The sequence below is a fragment of the Macaca fascicularis genome, chromosome 2 (genome assembly GCF_037993035.2).
Source record: "Macaca fascicularis isolate 582-1 chromosome 2, T2T-MFA8v1.1".
Taxonomy (NCBI): Eukaryota; Metazoa; Chordata; class Mammalia; order Primates; family Cercopithecidae; genus Macaca; species Macaca fascicularis.
Genome location: NC_088376.1, coordinates 21,017,439 through 21,042,295, shown reverse-complemented (window position 1 = coordinate 21,042,295; position 24,857 = coordinate 21,017,439). Strand labels below are relative to the sequence as shown.

The 24,857-nt window shown below is 35.0% G+C and overlaps 1 protein-coding gene across 16 annotated transcripts in view; it reads right to left on the bottom strand.

Moving 5' to 3' along the window:
- Positions 1-24,857, bottom strand: part of SLC4A7 (solute carrier family 4 member 7) — a 107,574-nt gene that overhangs the window by 9,924 nt on the left and 72,793 nt on the right. For 14 of the 16 annotated variants that reach the window (XR_012430628.1, XR_012430629.1, XM_005545586.4 and 11 more), the window contains 11 exons: positions 22,102-22,235; positions 20,390-20,635; positions 17,996-18,101; positions 15,431-15,592; positions 14,925-15,038; positions 12,192-12,353; positions 11,757-12,008; positions 8,987-9,055; positions 7,195-7,368; positions 3,164-3,295; positions 449-546 (listed from right to left, as the gene is read on the bottom strand). Coding sequence is in view for 13 of the 16 variants with exons in the window: in XM_005545586.4 (XP_005545643.1) it covers positions 449-546; positions 3,164-3,295; positions 7,195-7,368; positions 8,987-9,055; positions 11,757-12,008; positions 12,192-12,353; positions 14,925-15,038; positions 15,431-15,592; positions 17,996-18,101; positions 20,390-20,635; positions 22,102-22,235 (1,649 nt within the window). In the remaining 3 variants the exon portion in view is untranslated. Of the gene's footprint in view, positions 1-448; positions 547-3,163; positions 3,296-7,194; positions 7,369-8,986; positions 9,056-11,756; positions 12,009-12,191; positions 12,354-14,683; positions 15,039-15,430; positions 15,593-17,995; positions 18,102-20,389; positions 20,636-22,101; positions 22,236-24,857 lie in introns of those variants that run through there. The other 2 variants (XR_012430627.1, XM_074030878.1) reach the window with 2 other exon arrangements.

The following is a 24,857-nucleotide window of genomic DNA, read 5'->3' as shown; positions in this document are numbered from 1 at the left end:
ATATATTGGAAGGCTATCAGAAAATGAATTACTGGTATTTGAATGGATACTGACAAAGATTACTGAAAACTTATTTTCCAGCAGCCACTGACCACAGCCCTAATGAAGGGCACAAAGGAAAAAGCTACACTACTGGGAAAATGGAAATATTCTCAGACTCATGTACTGATTTTAAACTTCACTAAGACAGATGGAGTGATAGAAGACAAGTCAATTTTATTGGCTTGGCATGGAAGTTAGTTTAAGGCTCTGGTCCAAGTCCAGCTTGGGTGGGAAAGGAGCAAGGGACTTCCTTTTCAAATTGTGTGACACCCTCCTTTAGTTGATACACCATATGCAGATTTTATCATCTTTTATAAAATAGAAATCATTTTAAAGAAGCATTGTATAGCTTATTAATACACTTGACATGTATATAAAAGTTTTAGAGCATAAAGTTATATCTCACCTATACTTTAGGGCCTTAACTGGAATTTGCAAGAGACTTCCTCCTTCAAATGGAAGGTGCACAGTATCATCATCGTCTTGAAGCATCCGTTCAGCTTCCTTTAGAACACATGTGTGAAGAGGTTACTTTTCCCAGAAAATTTTCCAACAGAATCGGTTAATATATAATGTTTTAAAGACTTAGAAACCCAAACTGACATTATTTAAATATAACATATCTGCCATTACTGAAAAATTAATTTTATAATCATGAAGACATACTTTTAACATAAAATAAAAACAACCACTTGTATAACAGGACTAATTTAACATTGATATAACTTTCATTTCTTTATGTAAATCACTATCACTCATACTATTTAACTACAATCTAATTACATAAATGTGATTATCAATTATTATGTAGGTTTATAATGAGAGAGAACATTCTGTGAAACCTTATCACAATATGATACGAGCGGAATGTCATTTAGATAAGGCAGGGTTTCTCAACCTCAGGAATACTGACATTTAGGGTATAATATTTATCTTTTGTAGAAGTCCTATGTATATAGAGTATTTCACAGCACCCCCGAATTCTACCTATCAGATGCCAGTAGCAGCCCCTCCAGTTATGACAATCAAAAATATCGCAGAAATTGAAATACTCTCAGCAATGTCTCAAATACTCTCAGATCAATTTGCTGAGAGTATTTGTTGTTTAATTCCCTCCAGCCCAACCCAGTAATAATTACTAATAACCATGACGGCATTTCCTATACTCTTTTTAAAAGTACATCAATGAAAGTACTATCTTAAATCATTCAGCAAATATTTATAGAACCCAGCAAAGCAGACCACTAAGGCTGGTTAAGATCAACGCTCAAGCTCAGGTTGAGACCAACTTGGACAGTGGACACAGAAGAAAATTATAATGTTAATAATGGGGGTGATGGATAGGACAATAGAGGGAGACACTGAGAGAACATTTGTATTTCTTTTCCTTACTAATAGAAATTCTACTATTTTGAGGTGCCAGTGTGCCCAGATCTTAAAAACAAACAAAAACAAAAACACCTCTAAACTAAATCTCCCAGCATTCCTTGCAACTTAGTAGGATCATGAGGTGCAAGCAGAACTTACTGGAAAGAACATTCTGGAAAGACTCTTTAAACTTGACAATATGGTAAAGTTATTTTGCCTTCTATCCCTTCCTTTTTCCTGCTGTCTCTAATGCTAACATGACAGCTGGAGTCTGACAGCCATTTTGACTCATGAAGTGAAGGAGAGGATGGAAACTATATGCTGAGGTCAGGAGAAAAGTACAAGGAGCCCCTGATAACTTTGTGGGGCTTAACACTACATCACTTGCTTTCAAGAATTCTTTTACTTGAAACGCAAGAACAACCTTGTGTTTAAAGACCACTTTTACTTTTGTTTTTTGTTATATATGACTGAACCTTATTCTAATTAATACAGAAAGTAATAAACAGGCAATTTGGCCCATATATTTTATAGGTAAATTACATCCCATTTCAAAAATCACCAAAAACTCATACAGGCCAGGTACAGTGGCTCACGTCTATAATCCCGGCACTCTGGGGGACCAAGGCAGGCAGATCACCAGAGAACAGGAGTTCAAGACCAGCCTGGCCAACATGGTGGAATCCTGTCTCTACTAAAAATACAAAAATTAGCCCAGTTTGGTGGCGGGTGCCTGTAATCCCAGGTAGCTTGGACCCGGGAGGTTGAGGTGGTTGCAGTGAGCCAAGATCATGCCACTGCACTCCAGCCTGGGCTACAGAGCAAGACTCCATCTCAGAAGAAAAAACCAAAACACCTTACATATATAACTCTGAAGAAAACCAAAATCTTAATTTTAAAAATCTGGTGTCTTAATTCAAATTAATATTGTAATTAGTATCTAATTAAAGAATTTCAATTTTTGTTGAAAAATAAACATAAAACCAATAAAATTTTAATCTCTATTTAAACAGGACATAACATTTTAAAATATGTATCTTTCTTATCTTTGATTTCCAAACAATATTCTGAATGGGAAAATGGAGCAAGGAAATACAATCAAAAAACCATCAATGCTATATACTCAAGTCTCTACTTTTCCTTCTTATTAACTGATAGTATTGAGTTGGTTATTAAAAATCAAATTCCAATTCAGAATAAAGTATGTTTAAATCTTGGCATACAAATCAACTAATGGTGGTACACAGTAAGTGCACATAAAGACTAAAACTTTATTATACTTTTTTAAAAAGATAATTACTTAAAAATCCTTTTTGTCATTACGTATAAAATTAAATATATGCTAAAATTTATATTAAATGTATTTAATGTTTACTCAGATAATATACTCTGATGTACAACTATTTTGTGTTACCTATATTTTAATATTGCTAAAAGCTGTAATTCTTCTGATTGCTGATTAAGTAAGCACATGATATTTAATTTTTGAAAAGTATTACTGTGTCAGAGCTATGGAAGTACAATACAATGAAATAGTTAAGAGCCTACATTTGGAACAGTTACCTAGTCGCTCTCTGCCTCAGTTTCCTCATTTGTAAAATGGAGATAATAACAGTACCTACTACACTTTATACAAAGTTCTTAGAAGGATGAAAGGAACTGATTCATGTAAAGTGATTATAATGGTGCCTGCAATATGGTACAAAATATTAAATAAGGAAGCGGTGTAAGTTTAAAATGGTTATCTTTTTACCTCCTTCTCTTTTTTCTTTTTGTCATCTTCTTTCTTTTTCTTACTTTCTGGCATGAGATCATCAAGCCAACTAAGTTCTCTCTTCGTGAAACACAGGTCCATGAGTTTGCGTACAAACACTAATGCAAGAACCTTTAAAAAGGGGAAGGAAATATTAAGTAACACATAATATAAACTGTATCACTTAAAGAGCAAAAGCATATTTGTTAAATCTTATAATAAAAAATGCTTCATATAGTTTAAAAATTATTCACACATTATCTTGTTTCAAAGGAATTGAGTCAATTATTTCTTTTTTTTAACTTTCTGCTAAAAAAAAAAAAAGCTATATATAAAGAGAGGAAAAAAGGAAATGGCATTCTTAACCTTCTCCTTAATAAATCTCTTGCACTCCACATGAAATTATGAAGCAGGTTAAACACTGACTATCAAAGCAAAAACATTACTTTTTAAGACATTATATATTATGTAAGTATATATAATTTTTAAAAATCTCTTGAGCAATGCATTAGAGTACCTATTCCCAACATTAGGTTTTAACTTTTCAATCATATGGGAGAAATGAACTACTACTTTAATTTGCTTTAACTGCTTCTGAAGATGAGCATGTTTTTGAATGCTGACTGGCAAATGAGATTTCCACTTCTCTACTTGCTATTTCCTAACATTTGACTGTTTTTTCTGTTGGTTTTTACGACTTTTGTTTATGAATTTATGAGTTTTGTGTAGTTTGAATAGAAATTTTTTATCTGTGTTATATGTTACAAACATTTTCTCCCAGTTCAGTCTGATTTTACTGTTTTTTATGCTTTTTGAACACATAAGAAACATTTAATTATCATGTGGTCAAATATAGCATATATCTTCCTTTTACACTTGGGTTTTCCTATGTTCTTTGAAAAGTTAGTCCCAATCAATGGATTATACAATACTCTTTTACATTTTCTACTACAATTTATTTTACCATTTAAATACTGAATTCAATTATGATTTTTGAACATGGTCTCAGATAAGGAATACAACATTACTTAGCTTCCGGTATACATTTAAGTCGTCCAATACTAAATTCTCCCATACAAAAGAAATATTACCTTTAATGAAATAACCTGCTTATGGTATTCAAGTGATAAAATTCCAATGTATTCAGATACATTTCTGGACCCATTTGTCTATTTTTCTGATTTGTCTATTCATATGCCAATTCTATATTATGGTGGCTACACTGATTTGTCAGCAATTTTTAAATATTTGGTTATCAAAACAGTACAGTATCCGCACACGAACAGTGAAGTGGATGACAAAGCAAAGCCCTCTATGCCCAATCCTAGCCAGGAATCCTTCTTAGTTATAATTATCATTATCTTGTTATTCTCTAGTAGTTATGTCTCTCTAATGAATATATAATTTACATACAGAAAAATTGAAAAATAGCACGTGTACAGTTTGATACTTTTGACAAATGTATATACTATTCATATAATGCACACCCAGACAAGATACAGAACATTTCCACCATCCACGTTTTTGAGTCTGGCATTTATTTTTTTCTATAAGCTTCCAAATTATTTATCCAGTTCACAATGACACCATCCCCCACCCCAACACATACATTCAGATAAAACTCCAGTAGAATTTGTACTTGGCACTGTATTACATTTCAATGCGATTTTTCAGAAAGCTGAAAGTTTTATAATATGAAGTCTTTAAAACAAAGAACACGGTATTTGTTCAGGTCTTATTTGTTGTCCCTTAATACTGTTATTGATTGAATTTTGTTCCCCATTAATAGTTAAGTCCTAACCTCCAGTACCTCAGAATACGAACTTATTTGGAAATAAGCTGTTGAGGAACACCAGGTGACAACAAAGGCCCCAATTTCAGTTACCCAGCTGCAAGCCAAAGGAATGCCAAAGACAGCCAGCAAATCTCCAGAAGAGAGGAAGAGACAAGGCAGGATTCCCCTGGAGGTTTCAGAAAGAGCATGTTGCTGCCCACCCCCACATACTGCCTCTGGTTTGTGGTACTTTGTTACAGCAGCCCTTGGAAGCTAATACAACCGCTATTATAAAGCCTTTTTCTTTAAAGGGGTTTTTCTTTTAAAATTTATTCTTAAGTATTTTATGGTTTTTGATCATTGAGAGAGACTGCCTACTAATTCATCAAGTTTTCTAACGTGCAGTCACCCTAACACAATTCTTATTAATTCTATTACGGGCTCAGTCTTTTTTGTTTTTAACTAAAATCACTTGGGTTAATACGTATACTATGACATTTTCAACAAATATGTTAATAATTGCTTTGAAGCCAAAGTATCATTGTCTACTTAATTAAGATATATTAATCTCAGAAATTCTGCTAAATTTACTTGCTAATATTTTAGTTTAAGGTTTTTGCATTTATATTAGTAAGTAGGAAGGCAGCATAGATTTTTTGTGCAACTTAATTAGCCTTGGATGTTAATAACTTGCTAGTTTTTTTTTGAGAAAAAAAATGCATAGGTTTCCATCTTTTCCTTTGGTCTAGAATAATTCAAGAGGGCATTATAATGATCTGTTCTTTAAAATTAAGCTTTTAACCAATCTGACCCTGATACTTTAAGGACAGGTCTTTAACCACTTTTCCAGTTTCTTCTATGCAACTGGGCTATACACAAATTTTATACTTCTAGTGTCAATTTTGGAAATTTAGATATAGTATGAAAATAATCCATTTGTTCCAGGTCAGAGGTCAGCAAACCATAGCACCTGAGTTAAATCTCATCCGCCATCTATTTTTGTATAGCCCATAACCTAAGAATGTTTTTTTTACAGATAAACATTTGGAATTAACTTGATAGTAGAGAACAAAAACCATGAATCCCGACTAAAATAATGTCAAATAAAAAGTAATTCCATTCTTCTAGTAGTCCTATATTTTTAAAATTATTTCTAAAATTTCATCAGTAAGATTACGTAATTATAACACTCTCGTGACCTACAAAGTCTAAAATGTTTACCATCTGGCCCTTTACAGAAAAAAGTTTATTGACCTCTGCTCTAGATATTCAAATTTACTGATATTCATGCAAGTGTTATTTTCATCAAGTCCCTCGAATCACATCCATATCTCTGGTTATCTCTCTTTTCTCCTTCTTAATCTTGTATATCCATTCTCTCATTTTCTTCTTTACATGGGCTTGGAGTGGTTTATCCATTACTGATTTTTTTAAAAAAAAAACTTAGCTGCATCGAAGTCTTCTTGAATAATAAAGGCAATGAAGTGCATACACCTTCCTCTCAGTGTTTTAGTTGTGCTCAAAGTTTTACACCAACATTGTTATAATTTTCTCTCTTTCAATACCTCTAGATGGTTTTTTTACTCAGTTTTCTATTCAGAAATTATTTAGAACAGTGTTTAATTTCCAAATATTCAAGATTATTTTAGTGGCTTTCCATTATTTATTTCTAATTTAACTATTAGAAAATATTACTTGAGTAATTTTTATAGCTTTTTAAATTCTGTAAGGTTTTCTCTGTGGCCATGTACAAAACCAATTTTTACATGGCATTTACAGAAGAATGTACATTCTCTATTTGTAAAATGCAATATTCTGTGATAATTTAATGAATTATCTTGTCTTATTAAAGTCATCGGTAGTCTTCATTACTTTTTAACTTCCAGATCTGTCAATTTCTGAAAAAGATATATCAAAATATTTTAATAATGAACCATGTTGTTTTGGTTGCTTTGCTTTTACATTTGGAAATGTATTTGTTCCATGAACGTCCTGAATTCTGAAGTTATTTAAAAATACAAAACCGAGTCCTATAGCCTAAGGACTAAAAAGAAAAACAAACAAAAATTTACAAAATAAGAAAACCGAGGCTGGAAACAACTGGTTTGTATCAAGTAACAGCTAATTCACATTTTTCAAACACCGAAGGTACTTAGAACACATTATTCCTTTTCTCAAAGTCAATGATAAATATTAATAAAAAATTACTGTAAAAATATTATTAATTAGTGACAAAGTAAGTGTGAAGAAATCTTACCATCATAGGAAAAACCACTGCAGCAGCTGAAACTTTTATCACCCATAAAAGGACCAAACAAGTAAGCTGAATGACTGTGAAAATATGGACCTTCCAGAGCGGCACGTAACGGAGGTATATCAAATCAGGCTGATGTTTAGCAGGCATTCCAAATAATTTTATACGGTCAAATAACTACATATAGAATAAAAAACAAAGAAGTTTTCAATAAAATATTTCTGCTATTTAGGAGAAGAATCTATACTCAACTTTAGGATTTTGTGTATTAAACTGTAACTTCCTTGACATTTTCTGATAGTACGGGAGAATGTTACAGCAAGGATTCTCTGGATCCAAAGCAGGGAGGGGGGTAGGGGGGATGTGGTGGGCAGGAACCAAGCAACCACCTGCACTGCTGTAATTAATTTAATCAGAAAACCCAAGCCAAAATGTTTAATTCAGTGGATTAAAATATCTAGACAAACTTATCTGCTATAATTGAATAACGCTCTCGTGACCTTTGAACTTGTTTTCTAATGTGCACGACAACAGAATAGTCTGAGTGACTTCTAAGGTTCTTTCCAAATCTAACCAGAAAATAAACTGAGATAACAATTACAATTCTTTACTAATTGAAAATAAAACTGAGCAAATGCCTTCATCTTTTGGAGCTTTAATTTCATCATTTACACACTGTGAATAAGATCAGCACAAAACTCTTAAAAATCACGTGAGATAAGGAAATAATTTCTGGACCAGTGAAGAGTAGATCCCGGATGGTGTTGAAAAAATAAAGATGCTTTCCTGCCACTAGCCTATAAGTTGGAAACTTTAGACAACATCCTTTTCATGAGAAGAGGTGGTCATGTAGTGCTAACTGTGCTTTATGATCATTTTATTTATTTATTTTTTTTTGAGACGGGGTCTCACTCTGTCACCCAGGCTGGAATGCAGTGGCATGACCACAGCTCACAGCAGCCTAAAACTCCTGGGCTCAAGTAATCCTTCTACCTCAGCCTCCTAAGTAGCCAGCACTACACGTATACACCACCACAGCCAGCTAATTTTTAAATGTTTTGTAGAGACAGGATCTCACCGTGTTGTCCAGGCTGGTCTCAAACTCCTGGCCTCAGGTGATACTCCTGCCTCAGGCTTTCAGAGTGTTGGGATTACAGACATGAGTCACCATAGCCAGCCTAAATGTTTTATACTAAAATTACATTAGTACAAATCTTAAGAAGTTTTATTAGGTTGTTTCCCAGTAACTACTAAAACAAAACAAAATAATGAAATCACTGGCTTAGCTAATAATCTTCAATAAGTCCTTCTATTTCTGTTTCCTGATTTATATTAGGATTTCTTCCTTTCCTCTCTCCCAACTGGTTAGTGTTTTGAGGATCACAAAATGATGTATCTGCTAGGCTTCATAAGCTGTATTTTGTTACACAAATGGTGGGTCTTGCTATTTTTATAGGAAACTAATATCTACCTTTTTAAGTGCCAAAACTTTTTTTCAGTCCAATCCTTTTGATCTTCCCTCTCACTATACTAGTCTTTATTGAGTTATAGGGCTTTTCATTGGCTTCAATTAAAAACAGGTAAGGACCATGTCAGCCCATGACCTCACTCTCTGGAGGAAAAAATGTGCAGTAAGCAAACAATCACTTGGCAAATGTCTGAAGTCTTCAGTTAGGAAACTAACCTGCCCACAAAATGTCAGAGTTGAGAATAAATCACTACCATCATTAAAATAATCTTTACATACTTAAAATATCAAGTTTCTATAGAAAATCATTAAATACTTAAAACTTGCCTGGATTCCTTTTAATGAGGAAACTCCCATATAAAGGAAAACACCATACAGAACAGGCATCGGAATAAACTGTAAATAAAATGACCACAATTAGAACTCATGAGTAGTAAGTACACAAAAACATAATCAGTGAGTAATTACAGGGCTAGAATTAAAAGATCTTTCAATCATGAGGATTAGACCGACCTAACATTTCCACACATAAGAAAATTGCTAATATACAATAACCTGCTTGAAAAATGGCTCATCTTCTACATATTGTTTCCTAAAAAGGGAGTATGTTCACTTAAGAGCAGGGGTACTGCAGTCAGACTTAGTTTTAAGTCAAACTTAACCTTTCTGTACCTCGATTTCTATATCAAGATTATTGTGAAGATTCAATGACTTCAAATACATAAAACACTCAGAAAAGCACCTGATACATATTAACCACACAAAAGGTGACAACCATCATTATTGCTATCACTACCTGCTGCAGTGAATATTATTATGCAGTAGACTTTACTGAATACAGTAATTAAAATCCACCTCCAAAATAAAATCCTGAATACTTTGGCAGTTATGACGATCCCAAACTGTCTACACAGTTCACACCTATTCATCCTGCAAGAAGGTCTGGCTATTAACAGAACCCATCCATTTACTCGAAAACCACAAAAAGCAGTCTGACCTACGGGAGAAGTGTACTATAAGGAAAAATGAATGAAAAAACTACAGAGGAAAACCACATCTACTACATCTCTTCTAAACAACTTAGCAGGTCTTTCTAAGGACACTGGAAAAAAAGAAAACAATTTATGAAGCAGACATATTTTTAAAAATCCAAACAATGCCTGTAATCTCAGCATTTTGGGAGGCTGAGGTGGGTAGGTCACCTGCGGCCTTAAGTTCGAGACCAACCTGGCTAACATGGTGAAACCACCATCTCTACCAAAAACACAGAAAGTAGCTGAGAATGGTGGCATGTGCCTGTAGTCCCAGCTACTCGGGAGGCTGAGGCCGAGAATCATTTGAACCCAGGAGGCAGAGGTTGTAGTGAGCCAAGATCATGCCACTGCACTCCAGCTTAGGTGATGGAGTGAGACTCAAAAAAAGAAAAGAAAAGAATGCTCGGAAAAGGAAACAATAAGAATGGGAAAAGCTCATGAAAATTAAATCTATAAACATCAAAATAACTAAAATTTTGTAGTAACAATTTTGATAAGACTGAAGACCAATATAATGATATGAAAAAAGGAGGAAATTTTCTTTAATAGCAAGGGGGAGGAGGGATAAGAATGTTAGACCAAATCCAAAAGGTCTGAGATCTGTTTAGCTGGAGTTGAAGAAATCTGTAACAGAGACAGTAGATGAAAGGGAAGTAAACGGGGGAAGAAAATTCCCCACAGCAGAAGCCACAAGTTTCTTGAGGAAACTCACAGAGACTAAGCAGGGTAAATGAAAAGCCCCTAACTGCCCCCCTAAGGATCTGAATGAGATTTCACAAAAATGAAAGTTAAAAACAATTTTTTTGGTTTATCTTACAGAAAAGAGGGAAAAGGTCTCCATAAAAGTACAAAAACCAAATAGATTTCAGATTTCTCATTAGAAAATTGGTCTCTAGAAAACAATGACTTGAAGATCCAAAAGAAAATTATTTTGAACATCTAACTATGGATCAAAGGTTGAGGTAAACAGAGACATTTTGAAATACGCAAGAACTCTGAACAAGTTCACCACTCATGGTACCATGTGTAAAAAGAATGTATCAATACAAAAAATGAATACAAGGAAAAACGGGAACCTGCATATACAATTTTTTACAGTAAGGGAAGGCAACAGATATTAGAAAGACTTATTTGGCCTCGAGGCTTGGGCTGGAGTAAAATAGGGTGTATTTCTGCCTCCCTGCAGGCAAATCACACTGCTTAGTCCTCACAATCATACTGCTTAGTCCCCAGCAAATATCATCATAATATCATTTATGTGTTCCCAGAGGGTATAAATTTCTGTAATCTAACTTACAGGAGAAGCAAGGAAGGCTTATCATCATAGCACAAAATGTAAATGTTAATAACAACTTTTACAATAATAAAATTAAAAATAAAAGCCAACAAGAGGGATGTGATGGAAGAGAGAATGAGGATAGAGTCATAGGTGAAAGACACAACAACTTTAGGTCAGAAGCTCTCAAACTCTGCGCTCTCAAGACCCCTTTATACACTTAAAAATTACTGAGGTCATTTCCCCTCCCCCACAAATACTTTTGTTTATGAGTGTTTTATACATATTGATATTTGCCATATTATTTTTTGTTTTTTGAGACAGGATCTCACTTTGTCACCCAGGTTGGAGTGCAGTGGCCCAATCACGGCTCACTGCAGCCTTGACCTCCCAGGTTCAAGCGATCCTCCACCTCAGCCTCCTGAGTAGCTGGGACCACAGGAGCACGCCACCATACCTGGCTAATTATTTTTATTTTTATAGAGACAGGGGTCTCACTATGTTGCCCAGGCTGGTCTTGAAACACCTGGCCTCAAGCAATCCTCCTGCCTTGGCCTCCCAGAGTGCTGGAATTACAGGCGTGAGCCACTGCACCTGGCATACATTATTTTAAAAATATACACAGCTTAACACTGAAATGCTTGCTATACTAAAAACCCAATGAAATTATTTCCCAAGTAAACTGTGGAAAATAAACCCAATTTTAGATATTTTAAGTTTCATTTTCACATAACTAAGTATAAATGTTATAATAAGACTGTAAAACATTGCAATAAAGAGATTTTACCTTTAGGACTGAAGTCATGAACACAGAGAGGCCCATTAGAATAAAAATCATTAGCCCTGTAACCCGCTGTTCACGAATTCCCAAAAACTTGGGTTGTTCCCCTGGAGCAGAACATTCAGATTCAACTTTTAAGCTGTTGACATGACTTATTGACAACACTGTTGCAGCCACAAACCATGGAAGTCCCATGACAGAGCAAACTCCCAACATAATGCCAACCATGAGCAAATCAAGGTGATAGCCAGCTCCTTTCTGAAAAGTGAAATGAACATAAGTATCTGTAAGTCTAAATTGTTCCCTCAATTTAACATTCTACACTAATTATAAAGAGGGAAGAAGCTAATTTTCATCTTACATCTTTTAATGTTCCAATCATTACGAAAACACCTCAAACCCTTGAAGAATCACAATGCTTAAGGCAAATTCTAAAATTACCTTCAATTTGTGCTCCTTTCGGTTTATAATTACAGCTGTGATTTGTTGATCCATAAAAATGAGAATAGTACAAAGCAAAGCAGGAATAGCAGCTATTAATAAGGTCCACCAAGGATTATCTCCCAGTGGGTTTATGATCCACCCTCTCTCTGGATGAGTAGGCTGTTAAAAAATTAAAAATAATTTTTAAAAAGTCTCCTTGCTGTATTGCACTAAATTTCCATAACACAGACTCGATCTGTTCCAAGAAATACCAAGGAATGGGAAATAACTTAAATCTTGAACTATATGGTGAATTACTTTCAAAGATGGCCACAGTAATTCTTCCTATCCCTACAAGTGTACCTTCTGGCATGTGACTCAGTCAATCTTTCCACCTAGAGGTGGAGGCTGCTTCCTTAACCCCTGAAACCAGGATGACCCTGTCACTTACTTTAACCCACAGAATAAGGCCAAAGTGATACTATGTGATTTCTAAGTCTGAACCTTAACGAACCTTGCAGCTTCTTCTCTAGCCCTCTTTGAACCCTGAGATTATTACGCTGTTGAGTAAGCCTAGATAAGCTTTCTTGAGGATAAGACTATCCTCAATATAGTCTATATGGTAGTGGGTGTCGGGGGCAGTTCACCAGGCAACTATCCCAGCTGCTTCAACCATCTGAGCTGAGGCCTCAGATATACGAATGAAGGCATATTGCCCCCACTGATGGCTGCACCCCATAGAGCAGACCACAAACCAGCTAAGCCTAGTCTCAACTGCCACAGAATTATAAACAAATAAAGTGCTGTTATTCAAAAGTTTGCTATGTAGAAATTGATAAGCAAACTGGAATGTCATTTCCACATGTTCCAGCATAATTCATATAAGGTAAAATCAATCTATCTACTAAACTCCTAAACTAAACTGCTTTATAAGTCCTCAGACTTTAGTACTGACAGGGTCAGTACTAAATCAGAACTAGTCCTCAATACATGGTATTTTCAAAGAAACTACTAACAAAAATAAGGCACTTTATGAGATACTAATACATTTTGACAGTACAATATAAGATTTATTTTATAGCAATTTTTTTTTTAAGATCAAGAGAGTTTAGTATGTTTGGGAGAATACCGCATATATTGAAACCAAAAACATGTTTTTATTACCTCAACTTGGTATTAAGCTTGTTTCTTCTTCATGAAAACATTTGTCAATATAAAAGGGAAATTTAATACTTTCAAAGTTCAGGTAATTCAATCTTTCCACACTAATATATATTAAACTACCTCACACTCAATATTGTATATGAATAAAAATATTTTATTCTACTTATACAATGCCATTTACTCTTAAGAGTTCCTTGATTTTCCCTAAGTATATTTTATGCCCCCTGAAATCAGCCTATTTATTACCTCAAAGTCATATCAATAAATGAATAACAAGGACATATTTAAGAACTAGAACAAGGAACTTAGGCCAGGATTATAGGAAATTACATCAAGTTTTGAACCAATACTAATTCACAGTTTCATTTATTTATATATTCTCATAAAATAAGCTTAAAGTTTAATATTCTCATATGTTTATGTTAGAAACACAGACTTTCTAAAAATTGTTGGCAGATCATTTTCCACCTGTGTACCCTACTTTAAAAGACCACTGGCTTTAAAAATAACATTTTTTGGTCTCAGTGCAATATTATAAAATTAAATGATCTTCATTATATTCCTTATTTCAGATCCCCTTTAAACCAGATGCTTCTGAAAGGAGTCATATAACTTTAAATTAAATATAACCAGTGACACTATTCAAAATGTCTTTCCTTTTAGAATAAACAAAGGAGGATGGAAGAAAACAAAAACAGAGCAGAAGGAAAATGAATTTTGCTAATGAAAGCAGAAAATTCAAATGGATGTTCAGATCAAATAGCATTTTTCTTATAGAACACATTTCGTTTTCTCCTTATGCTACCGGAAATTGTTACATGGAACTTTCCAACTACTGTCAGATATATTACCCTTCTAGAAATTTAACTAGACCCTCTGTGCCACTCCTAGAAAATTCAATTTTAGGTTACCTTTTTTTTTTTTTTTTTTTTTTTTTTGGAGACAGAGTTTCTCTCTTATTGCCCAGTCTGGAGTGCAATGGCATGGTCTCAGCTAACTGCAACCTCCGCCTCCTGGGTTCAAGCAATTCTCCTGCCTCAGCCTCCTGAGTAGCGGGATTACAGGTGCCCGCCACCATGCCTGGCTAATTGTTGTATTTTTAGTAGAGACAGGGTTTCACCACGTTGGCCAGGTTGGTCTCGAACTCCTGACCTCAAGTGATCCACCTGCCTTGGCCTCCCAAAGTGCTGGGATTACAGGCACAAGTCACTGCACCCGGCCTGGGTTACTTCTTTATAAAAGAATAAAGGGTGTTTCCTTCTCCCTGGAAGGTACAGCAAGAATTCCAGGTAACAGAGCAAAGACTTTTTTTTTTTTTTAATGGCTCCCTACATCTTACCACGATATTTTCATTCACTCTCTCTAATGGACCAGCATTGATACTTTTAAGTTCACATGTCTCTTTTCTGTCCATATTGTCATTGTTTATATATATATGAAAAACACATATAAATTATTTCCTTTCAAAGCATCAGCTCTTCAGAGAGACTACATACTTTTGAAAAATAACTACTGAGAAAATAGTATCTTGCATTAAAGTAGTATGGTATTCCCAAGTAACAAACAGCCATTCGTTTTAATCCTTACCTCAAATTTTTCAGGAACATGAAGTTTAGGAGATGGAACTCCTACAAGGTAGTCAATTGTAACCATTATTACAATTGTGAGAAATACGGCAAAATCACTGATTGTCGATCGCACCTATGTTAAAGGGATGATGTTAATATAAACACAGAAATACTATGTGTTCTTGCTAAATAATTCACATTTTTCATTGATAAAATTGCCACTACAACGTATAAATGGAGCTTTTAACTAGTGACAATGTTAACAGTGAAACACATTTATATTTAATTCTTTCCAAAAATATAAGAAACACATTTCACAACTAACCTAGCAACTCTTATGGTACTGTCATCTTCCTACTGTGAGCTCAGGCATGTAATATACATTTTTCACTATGAATAATTTCTTTATTAACCAGCTGGCATAGAGTATTAACCCCAAAAAATGTATTACCGTTTTGAAATAAACCAAGGAAATAAAAACCAAAAATATGAGCATTACCAGAATTCCAAAATTATATCAGTTACCTTGGTAGGAAAGTAACGCTTGGTCTTAAATTGCTTGAGGAATGAAGACAGAAAAAATGTTGTGAAAAACAAGATGACACACCAAAAGAGCACATCTGGAATATAAGGTCCATGATGACCACAAGCTGACCCTAAGAATACACCATGAAGTTTTTTACATTCCTGGAAAAAAAGAGAGAGAAAACAGAGAATGGGGGATTCTTAAGTATTCAATAAATTATTATGAATTTCATTGACTCATGAGATGCAACTGATTGTAAGAGGCACGATTATTTTGTTTTCCTTACAAAAAAAAACCTCATCCAGTCAACTATAACACACTACCAACTAATTGTAATATATATCCTGAGTTCAAGATATTATAATTTGAAAAATACGTGCATCTCAAATCACTAAAATACAGTATTTTGCCAAGTCACTTCATATACTCCTTTCTTTCAATTCCATATTCCCTATAGTGAAAGCCTCGTAGTATTATTTGTGAAATGTTTCTTCTGCGTTCTTGCTTGTCCACAATTTTACCGCTTTTGTCTCTGAACAAGTGGTTTAAAACAAAAGCAGCAGATAGAAAATTAATATTACGCTCTTTTATGATGCTGGACAAGACACGGCTACAGTATCTAAATTAAAATCAGTAATAAAAATTGTGTTTAGTTTTTCTGACTTGACTCAGTACCTTCAGACTAAAAGCACAGGACCATGAGCAGTAAAATGACCGTTAAAATATTTCCATTAACAAAATCAGTAACATAATAATATAGCATAATAAAATGCAATTATAGAAACTACTGACTTCATTTTCAGTTAAAAAAAAAATAACTGAAAGGCAACCAGAGATTAACAGAAGTACATGCCACTAAAGTTCTCCTTTTTCTTACTTATAATCTAATGAAGCTCATTTTAACAAGTCAGTTGTACCAAAAGAAAAATAGTTAAATGTTCCATTATTTTCACATGCCATGTGCTGAGATTAGCAAACCTAATCCATCCCATGGACCATGAAATTAAAAGCTATACCATTACCAGAAACACAAAAAAACCCACCCGGCAAGGCCCCATGGGATAACATGAAAACACTTATATCAGTGAAAGACATCTGACCCATCATGAAATGAATTCTTTGTAACAAATCACTTTCATTTGAACACCTCTATTAACTATACCTCTTCCTTAACAAAAATGACTTTTTAAATATAAAATAGTAAAGCATGAATCTATGTTTTATCTTTTATTTGTTTTTAGAGACAGGGTGTCATTCTGTCGCCCAGGCTGGTGAGCAATGATGCTATCACAGATCACTGTAATCTCCAACTCCTGGGCTCCAGTGATTCTCCCTCCTTAGCCTCCCAATAAGTTAGCTACACACATGAGTCACAATACCAGGGTAATTTTTTAATTTTTATAGAGATGGTGCCTTGCTATGTTGCCCAGGCTGGTCTCTAACTCCTGATCTCAAGCAATACTCCCGGCCTTGTCCTCCCGGAGTGCTAAGGTTACAGGTGTGAACCACCATGCCTGGCAATTTTTACTGCTTTAAATCAGCACTGCCCAATAGACATATTAGATGATGCAGATAATGTAACATTTCAATCACAGAAATAATGGAAATACAGAAGCCAGTAGTCACATGAATTGACTGAACATCTGAAATGTGGCTAGTTAACTGAAAAACTAAACTTTTAATTAATCTTAAGTTTAAATAGACACATGTGGCTAATGGCTACTGTATTGGACAATACAGCTTAAATTATCAGTGGGATTAAATTTCAGTTAATATCCTTCAAATTATATAGTTATAAACTAACTATCATCTTAGTAAGAAAGGAATGACCTACAGTTACTTATACGATATAAAAAGCACAAGGGTAGCTCAAGGGACCTTAGTCTTAATTCTAACTACTGGCAAACTTTACATCCTTATTTCTAACTCCCAGGCTTGAAAATGTCAAAAATAAATATTCCAGGGTTAGGACAATATTCCCCCAACAGAACACAAACATCTGTTACAGTATTCAGCACACAGTAGGTGTTCATTACATGTTGTTATCCTTTTTCGTTTCTCTTCCCTTAATGTTCAACCCAGACTAGTCTTGATGAGTTAGACAAGGTTAACTTAGACATTTAGGACATTAACACAGCTCTTCAAGATCTTCTAAATAAGCTGTCAATGGAGCAGATGAACTGATAAAAAGGCAGTATAAGTGGATATAAAATATTGTAAAGTCCAGTATATGCAGCCACAGTCCCAGTAAACACTTCCTTTGAACGTATCAATCTAAGTAGAATTAGAAAACAGAAGTATATTCACATCTTTACACTGTTCATATCTTGGAAGTCAAATATAATTCCCCTTATCTCTCGTGCCAGTTCCATTCTTTTCAGCCTATACTTTTCAGCGCATGATACATAAAAAAGTGGCAACTACTATCTGGTCAAAACAACACTACGTACTGAAAACATACTACCTATCCATCAATCAAGAAGAAAATGTATGTCTAATTAGAAAAAGCTAAAAGAACCAGATCAATATCTATTACAAAACCCTTTATTTCAGAATTTACTCACAGAAACAGTAAGATTTCTCCAGGAAATATTGTGTGCTGTTATATTCTCTTTCTTCCATTGTGCTAGAGTTTCATTGCTGGGGTTAGGAGGTTCAGTACATACACATCTGAGAAATTAGAGTAGTATACATTTTTAAGGATCCAGAATTTCATGTTTACATTTTACTAAATCAATTACACAATGTGGTAGTTTTTAACTTCTTTTTTCTTCCTACATTGCAAAGCATGGAGACTAGAAAGTGAAAAATACATCAGAAACAACAGAATGAAATAAAGTTTGGGTTATAGAAATAAAATAAAACCAATACAAATATCAAAATGTTTAGTCAATGAAGCTAGTTATGTCCCTGGCAGGGGGCGCTATTTTACTTAAAAATCTGAGATGATTCCACCATGTTTATCAAGATTAGTCTCCACTAAAGCTGATCTACTCAACCTCCATAGCAGTCACTGCTGTCTCCCCCCACTTCCCCATAGCATGTACAGATTCCCAATAAGTTATACTACCATTAATTATTTATAACTGACAAGCCCTACCTACTCACAGTCACCCTTTGTTGATCTTAAGGCTCATTCTTAAAGAAATAAATAAAAAATAGTTTCTCATCAGGACAGGACTAGGAGAGTCATAAGGAAATCAGAGTTCAGTTCATATCCAGAACTATTTCAACCGCCTAAAGCTAGAACACACATAAGCAAAGAGACTTTTAAATACGGACTTAAAAGATGAAAAGAAATAATCATGAACGTTCCAAACTAGATTATGAACTGTTTGAGAAAAGGCAAAAAGACAAACTTTAGAGTCCATTCAGGCGCTTTTAGTAGCTGACTGACCTAATGCAAGTTTTAACCTCCAAGGCCGTCAGCTTCTTCATACACAAAAGGGGCTATGATGTGAATAAGTAACACTACAAATACAAATTTATAATATAAATTAGGCAACACTCCTAACACAGTGCCTGCAGACGCTCACAGAATGTTGACCAAATAAATGTAATTCACATGTAATTACCCAGTTAACTAGAAGGAAACACTGCTCTAACTGGCTGACACTAACTATAAAAGGCACGCTTTATAAAGGTCAAAGAAGCAAAAGGCAAGGAAAGAAAGTTAAAAAAAAAATTGTTTAAATTAAAGCTTCTAAGAGGAAGGAAGATAGCATATAATAGATTCGGCATCATAGTGTCACTAGTATATTCAAATAGGTCAGTGTCTTAAAAGGAATTTTCATACCCTCTTTATTCCGTCCGTCAAAGTTGAGAGTGTGCAAGGAAAGGTAGCAGGGGAAGAACGAATAAACAAAAGGGGGAAGTACATGTATCTGGGGCTTAGGTGGGTAGAAAAAGAAAAGCTGTATCCTTCTGTGTCTTTTGGCAACCATATTTTTCCCTGTAAATCAATCAAATGCAGTTCCACATTTACACCAAGCGTGACTGCTAAAGACAGCAAATAAAGGCATCTACTTAAATATATCTACTTTCAAAAGCCTATTTTACACTTATTGAATACACTTGCCAAACTTTTGTAACTATTATACATTTATTTTCAAGTCCTATTTTATTCTAGAATTTAAAAAGATTTTCATTGCACATTTTTCTTATCAAAAGGAAAACACTAAACAGCAGACGAATGTATTGAAATAACTTTCAATAAAAATTATCAAGCTTCAGCCGGGCGCAGTGGCTCACGCCTGTAATCCCAGCACTTTGGGAGGCCGAGGCAGGTGGATCACCTGAGGTCAGGAGATCGAGACCAACTTGGCCAACATGGCGAAACCCTGTCTCTACTAAAAATACAAAAATTAGCCAGGCACGGTGATACCTGCCTGTAATACCAGCTACTGGGGGGCCGAGGCAGGAAGATCACTTGAACCGGGGAGGCAGAGGCTGCAGTTAGCTGAGATTGTGCCACTGCACTCCAGTCTGGGCAACAGAGAGAGACTCTGTCTCCAAAGGAAAAAAAAAAAAAAATCAAGCTTCAGAAATATTAAAGAAGACGAAAAATTTGAAAACCATTTAAAAAAAGTCTACATTACATTATACATCTAGGATTTAAAGAATATAAGATCCAATGTAATAACTGCCTGATTCAAATATATAGTGGATCAGTTGCCAATCACATTTAAATTGGCCAATCCAATTCAAACAGACGATCAAAACATATACATGTGAATAAGCTATTTCAGTGAACAAAAAATACTGAATTTAATCAACTATATTTTTGTCCACTGAATGCTGTGACAAAATCTCATCTGAAACAACCACATCACTAACACATGGCTAATTAAGGAGTTATAGCTAGTTACCCTATTAGACGGCAAAAAAATTCATTTTCTGAGGCTCTGACATCTCTGTAAAAACACATTTTAATATTAGGAGAAAAGAGAAATACTTACGAGTAGCTGGTCAGTTTATCTAAGTTGTTGTGCATATTAAATGCGTATGTTTCTCCTAAATCAAAGAGCTTCTCCAAAGCCTCGTAGATGAATATGATGCAAATAAGGGCTGCAAAAGCCTCTTCTGTAAATCGAGTAATATAACACACAAGGCTGCTTGCATCTGTTGCAACCAAAACAATGCACAAAAAAGAAGTCCACAGACCAATACTGGTTCTTAAAGACAGATAAGAAAGTTGATAATCTCTGTTTAGAAAGAAAAATATGAATATGATAAACATGTGTGGAATAGTATTTGTACCTAAAATTTTTCATAGCAAGCAATGGAACAGCATGAAAACATGATTCCTTACAGAGAATGAATTACAGAATGACAAAATAACGACTAGAGAAAACTATATCTTTTTCTCCTTCAACTGAAGACTAGCTTATTAATAGATTCGTGTATTACACTTACATAAAAGACTTACAGTGAAAATCTACTAGGCGATGAATATTTCAAACTCATTACAGCTCACTTTCTAAATCAGTTATGAGTAAATGACAGGTATGGTGTCTATATGAAAAAACAATTGCATCTTACTCTCTCTAAAGATCCAGACATCATGTGTATCAATACAGTAATCAGCTCCAACATTATTACCATCACTACCACTACTCTCCTCTCCCACCATTATCACCACGGAAAGTGATTTCTTATTTTAAACCTCAAGAAATTACTACCAGAATCTATACTTCAGGTCACTGCATTCTCTATTAGTCTACGTGGCATGCCAGACTGGAATCAGATTCAGCTTGTTTAGTGAGTACAGAATCAGAAAGAGAGCTGGATCCATCAAATATGTAATAGCATCAAGTTGTTTCAAACTAAAATATACAAACTTCATTAATGTCACAAAAGGAAGAATACTAGAGGCTGGGCGCGGTGGCTCACGCCTGTAATCCCAACCTTTGGGAGGCCAAGGCAGATGGATCACCTGACATCACGAGTTCGAGACCAGCCTGGCCAACATGGTTAAACCCCATCTCTACTGAAAATACAACAATTAGCCAGGTGTGGTGGCGGCGCCAGTAATCCCAGATACTTGGGAGGCTGAGGCAGGAGAATCACTTGAACCTGGGAGACAGAAGTTGCAGTGAGCCAAGATTGCACCACTGCACTCTAGCCTGGACAACAGAGTGAGATTCAGTCTCAAATAAATAGATAAATAAATAAATAAATAAAATAAGGAACAGTATTAGCCATGCTGAATTCAAAGTCTAACAGCTACAGTACTCTATATTCATTTCTACAGTGTGAGCAACCTCACCAATGGAAACTGACACTTCACTCTGATTGCTTCAACCCAATTCAAATTAACACCTTCTTACTGGTTTAAATTTGTTAGCACAAAGGATTTGTATTTAGCCCTCAAGTGATCTGCTTATCAGCATTCAAATCCACTGATTTTATACTCAAGGACAATCTTACTTTCTTCATCTCCAAGTTACTGGATTAAGAATGGAAGGGGCCAGAGTATGGTCAATCATACAGTAGCTCAAAAATAATGAGAATGTGCATATATTGACCAAATTACTTTTCAGCAATTAAATAACTCCCTTCTAAGTTAATAAACAATTTCATATATAATTGTGTGTGTGTGTATATATATACACACACAAACAAACACACACACAAACACATGTGATAAGTAGAGAGGGCTATTACTTACCTGCAGAATTTATATAAAATTTTTTCAAACACTAGAACTGGACCTGTGCTCCCCAATATTGTTAGAGGTTGCCCAGCAAACAAAGAATAGGCAATCCCAGTTAATGATGCTCCAAAAAGAGACTCTATTGCACTCTGTTTAAGGAAAAAAGAAATGAATAAAAGCAATACATCATAAACATTTCTCTAACCTACTGTAACACTTGTAAGACATCTGGAAAATAAAAATACTCATCAAGCAGTTATAAAACCAACACCACTTTAAGTTTTTAATTTAAAATATAAAAAATTACAAATACATTTTAAATACACAAGAAAAAAATTCTTTTTGTATATTAAAAAACTTTTGCGATCATCCTTAATTCAAAACTCAATACAGGTTGAGTATCCCTAATCCAAAACTCCACACTCCAAACTTTCTGAGTGCCAATACGACACTCAAAAGGAAATGCTCATTAGAGCACTTCAGATTTCAGATTAAGGATGTTCAACCAGAAGTATAATCCTAAAAAAAAATCCAAAATCTGAACTACTTCTGGTTCCAAGCATTTCAGATAAGGGATACTCAACCTGTGCTGTGGGATGAAAGGAGCAAAGAATAAATGGGAGAGACACACACAAGGGCTTCAACTTTATAAGTTTCATTTCTTAAGTCTGTGAGTAGAGAAGGATATGTATTATTTTCAATACTTTTATATGGCTGAAATAGTTCATTTTAAAAATAAAAAATAGTAAATAATATGGTGCTACAAAAAAGAACTGCTATAAAAAGATCTTTCAAATAGGTGATAAATCAACATGTGACTATCTTTCTCAAACTGATTTCTAAACGGCAAAACTTTCCACATATTTTCAAGAAATTAATCTAATATGATAGGCTTAATCAATTATCAAAACTGAAATACTTAACAAAATAAATGAGAAAAATCTCCTCAAAATAATTTATAGTAACCATAAATGACAAAGTATCACTAAAGTTTGGCAAGAAAAGATAAAGAGAAAATGAAAGACTAAGAGAATTTAAACGTTAGCACACTAATTTTGTACAACCACCACCATTGCATTCTAATTAGGCTATCAGATGATTAGCTATGCCACTAGAAAAAGGAAGTAAGGAATGAATAGTTTACCATATACAAACATCAAGGTCAACTGGAAAGTACTATCCAGAAAAGCCAGCCCATTAATTGGTAAAGGGAAGGAAAAAAGAAGCTTGTAAGAAACAATCCTGCTGAAATGAGAGGCAGCGCAGCAACAGGCAAAGAGGAGGGCTTCCGAAACTAGATTTCCAGTGGGAAGACTGACTACTACTAGGTGTTCAGCCATGGCCATATCTTAACCTTTCTAAGCCTAAGCTTTCTCACTTTGAAATGGAGGTGATAACTAGAACATAAATAGTATTTGCAAAAACACCTAGCAAGCATGGTGTCTGGCACACAGAATACAGTCAATTAATGGTAGCAATTCTCATCATCAGCTAGAACAGCATCTTCCAAAATCAAAATCACAAAATAACAGTAAGCAATGAAAGTATACTTCCACTATTAGAATAAAAATAGGACCAAACTCAAAGATAAACAAATTTATCTTTTGGCAACATAAAGGGGAAGTGTCCATGTTAATGACACATTTGTTAATTATATGGCCTAAATTTGTTTTCTTGCCTGTGGAGAAAATGTTTGTTCTTAGAAGACACTGCTAAGCCATCATAAAATCCTTAGTTCAATTACAATAAGCATATTTAGGAATGAATTTATGCAGAGCTTAAGTCAAAGGAAAAAAATGGGCCAGGCGCTGTGGCTCACGCCTATAACACCAGCACTTTGGGAGGCCAAGGTGGGTGGATTGTTTGAGCCCAGGAGTTCAAGACCAGCCTGGGCAACATGACAAAATTTTATCTCTGCAAAAAAATACAAAATATTAGCTAGGCGTGGTGGTACACGCCTATAGTCCCAGCTACTCCAGAGGCTATGAGAGAAGTCCAGGGAGGTCAAAGCTACAGAGAGCCAAGATCATGCCACTGTACTACATAGCCTGAGTGAAACAGTGAGACTCTGTCTCAAAAAAACAAAAAGTAGAAACAAAGGAAAAAAATGTCTAAATGGTATACATACAGAGAGAGAAAGCAAAACATTGAGACAAGAAGCAAGGAGATGTCAAAAAAGACATTAACAAGGGCAAATGGGTATAAAATTAAGGTTCCCCTCTCCTAATCTTGGGTTGAAAAGCAGATGTTGCCATATGAACACCTTTTTTTTTTTTTCTAATTTTTGAAGTGTTTCTATGTTCACTGCCATACTGTTACCTGTCTTTTCCCTAAAGAAATCACAGCCTGGCCAGGCACGGTGGCTCATGCCTATAATCCCAGTACTTTGGGAGGCTGAGGTGGGCGGATCACGAGGTCACGATATCGAGACCAGTCTGACCAACATAGTGAAACCCCATCTCTACTAAAATTACAAAAATTAGCCGGGCATGGTGGCAGGCGCCTGTAGTCCCAGCTACTCAGGAGGCTGAGGCAGGAGAATTGCTTGAACCCGAGAAGCGGAGGTTGCAGTGAGCTGAGATCGCACCACTGCACTCCAGCCTGGTGATGGAGCGAGACTCCACCTCCCCACAAAAAAAAAACCACAGCCCATTACACTGCCTGCCTACCTCATTCTCACATTCAGAAGTTTCCATTGTACCCATCAGAAGGCCTACCTACCCTTACCTTCCCCTCACATACCATACTATTTTGTCTTTTACACTTTTTTC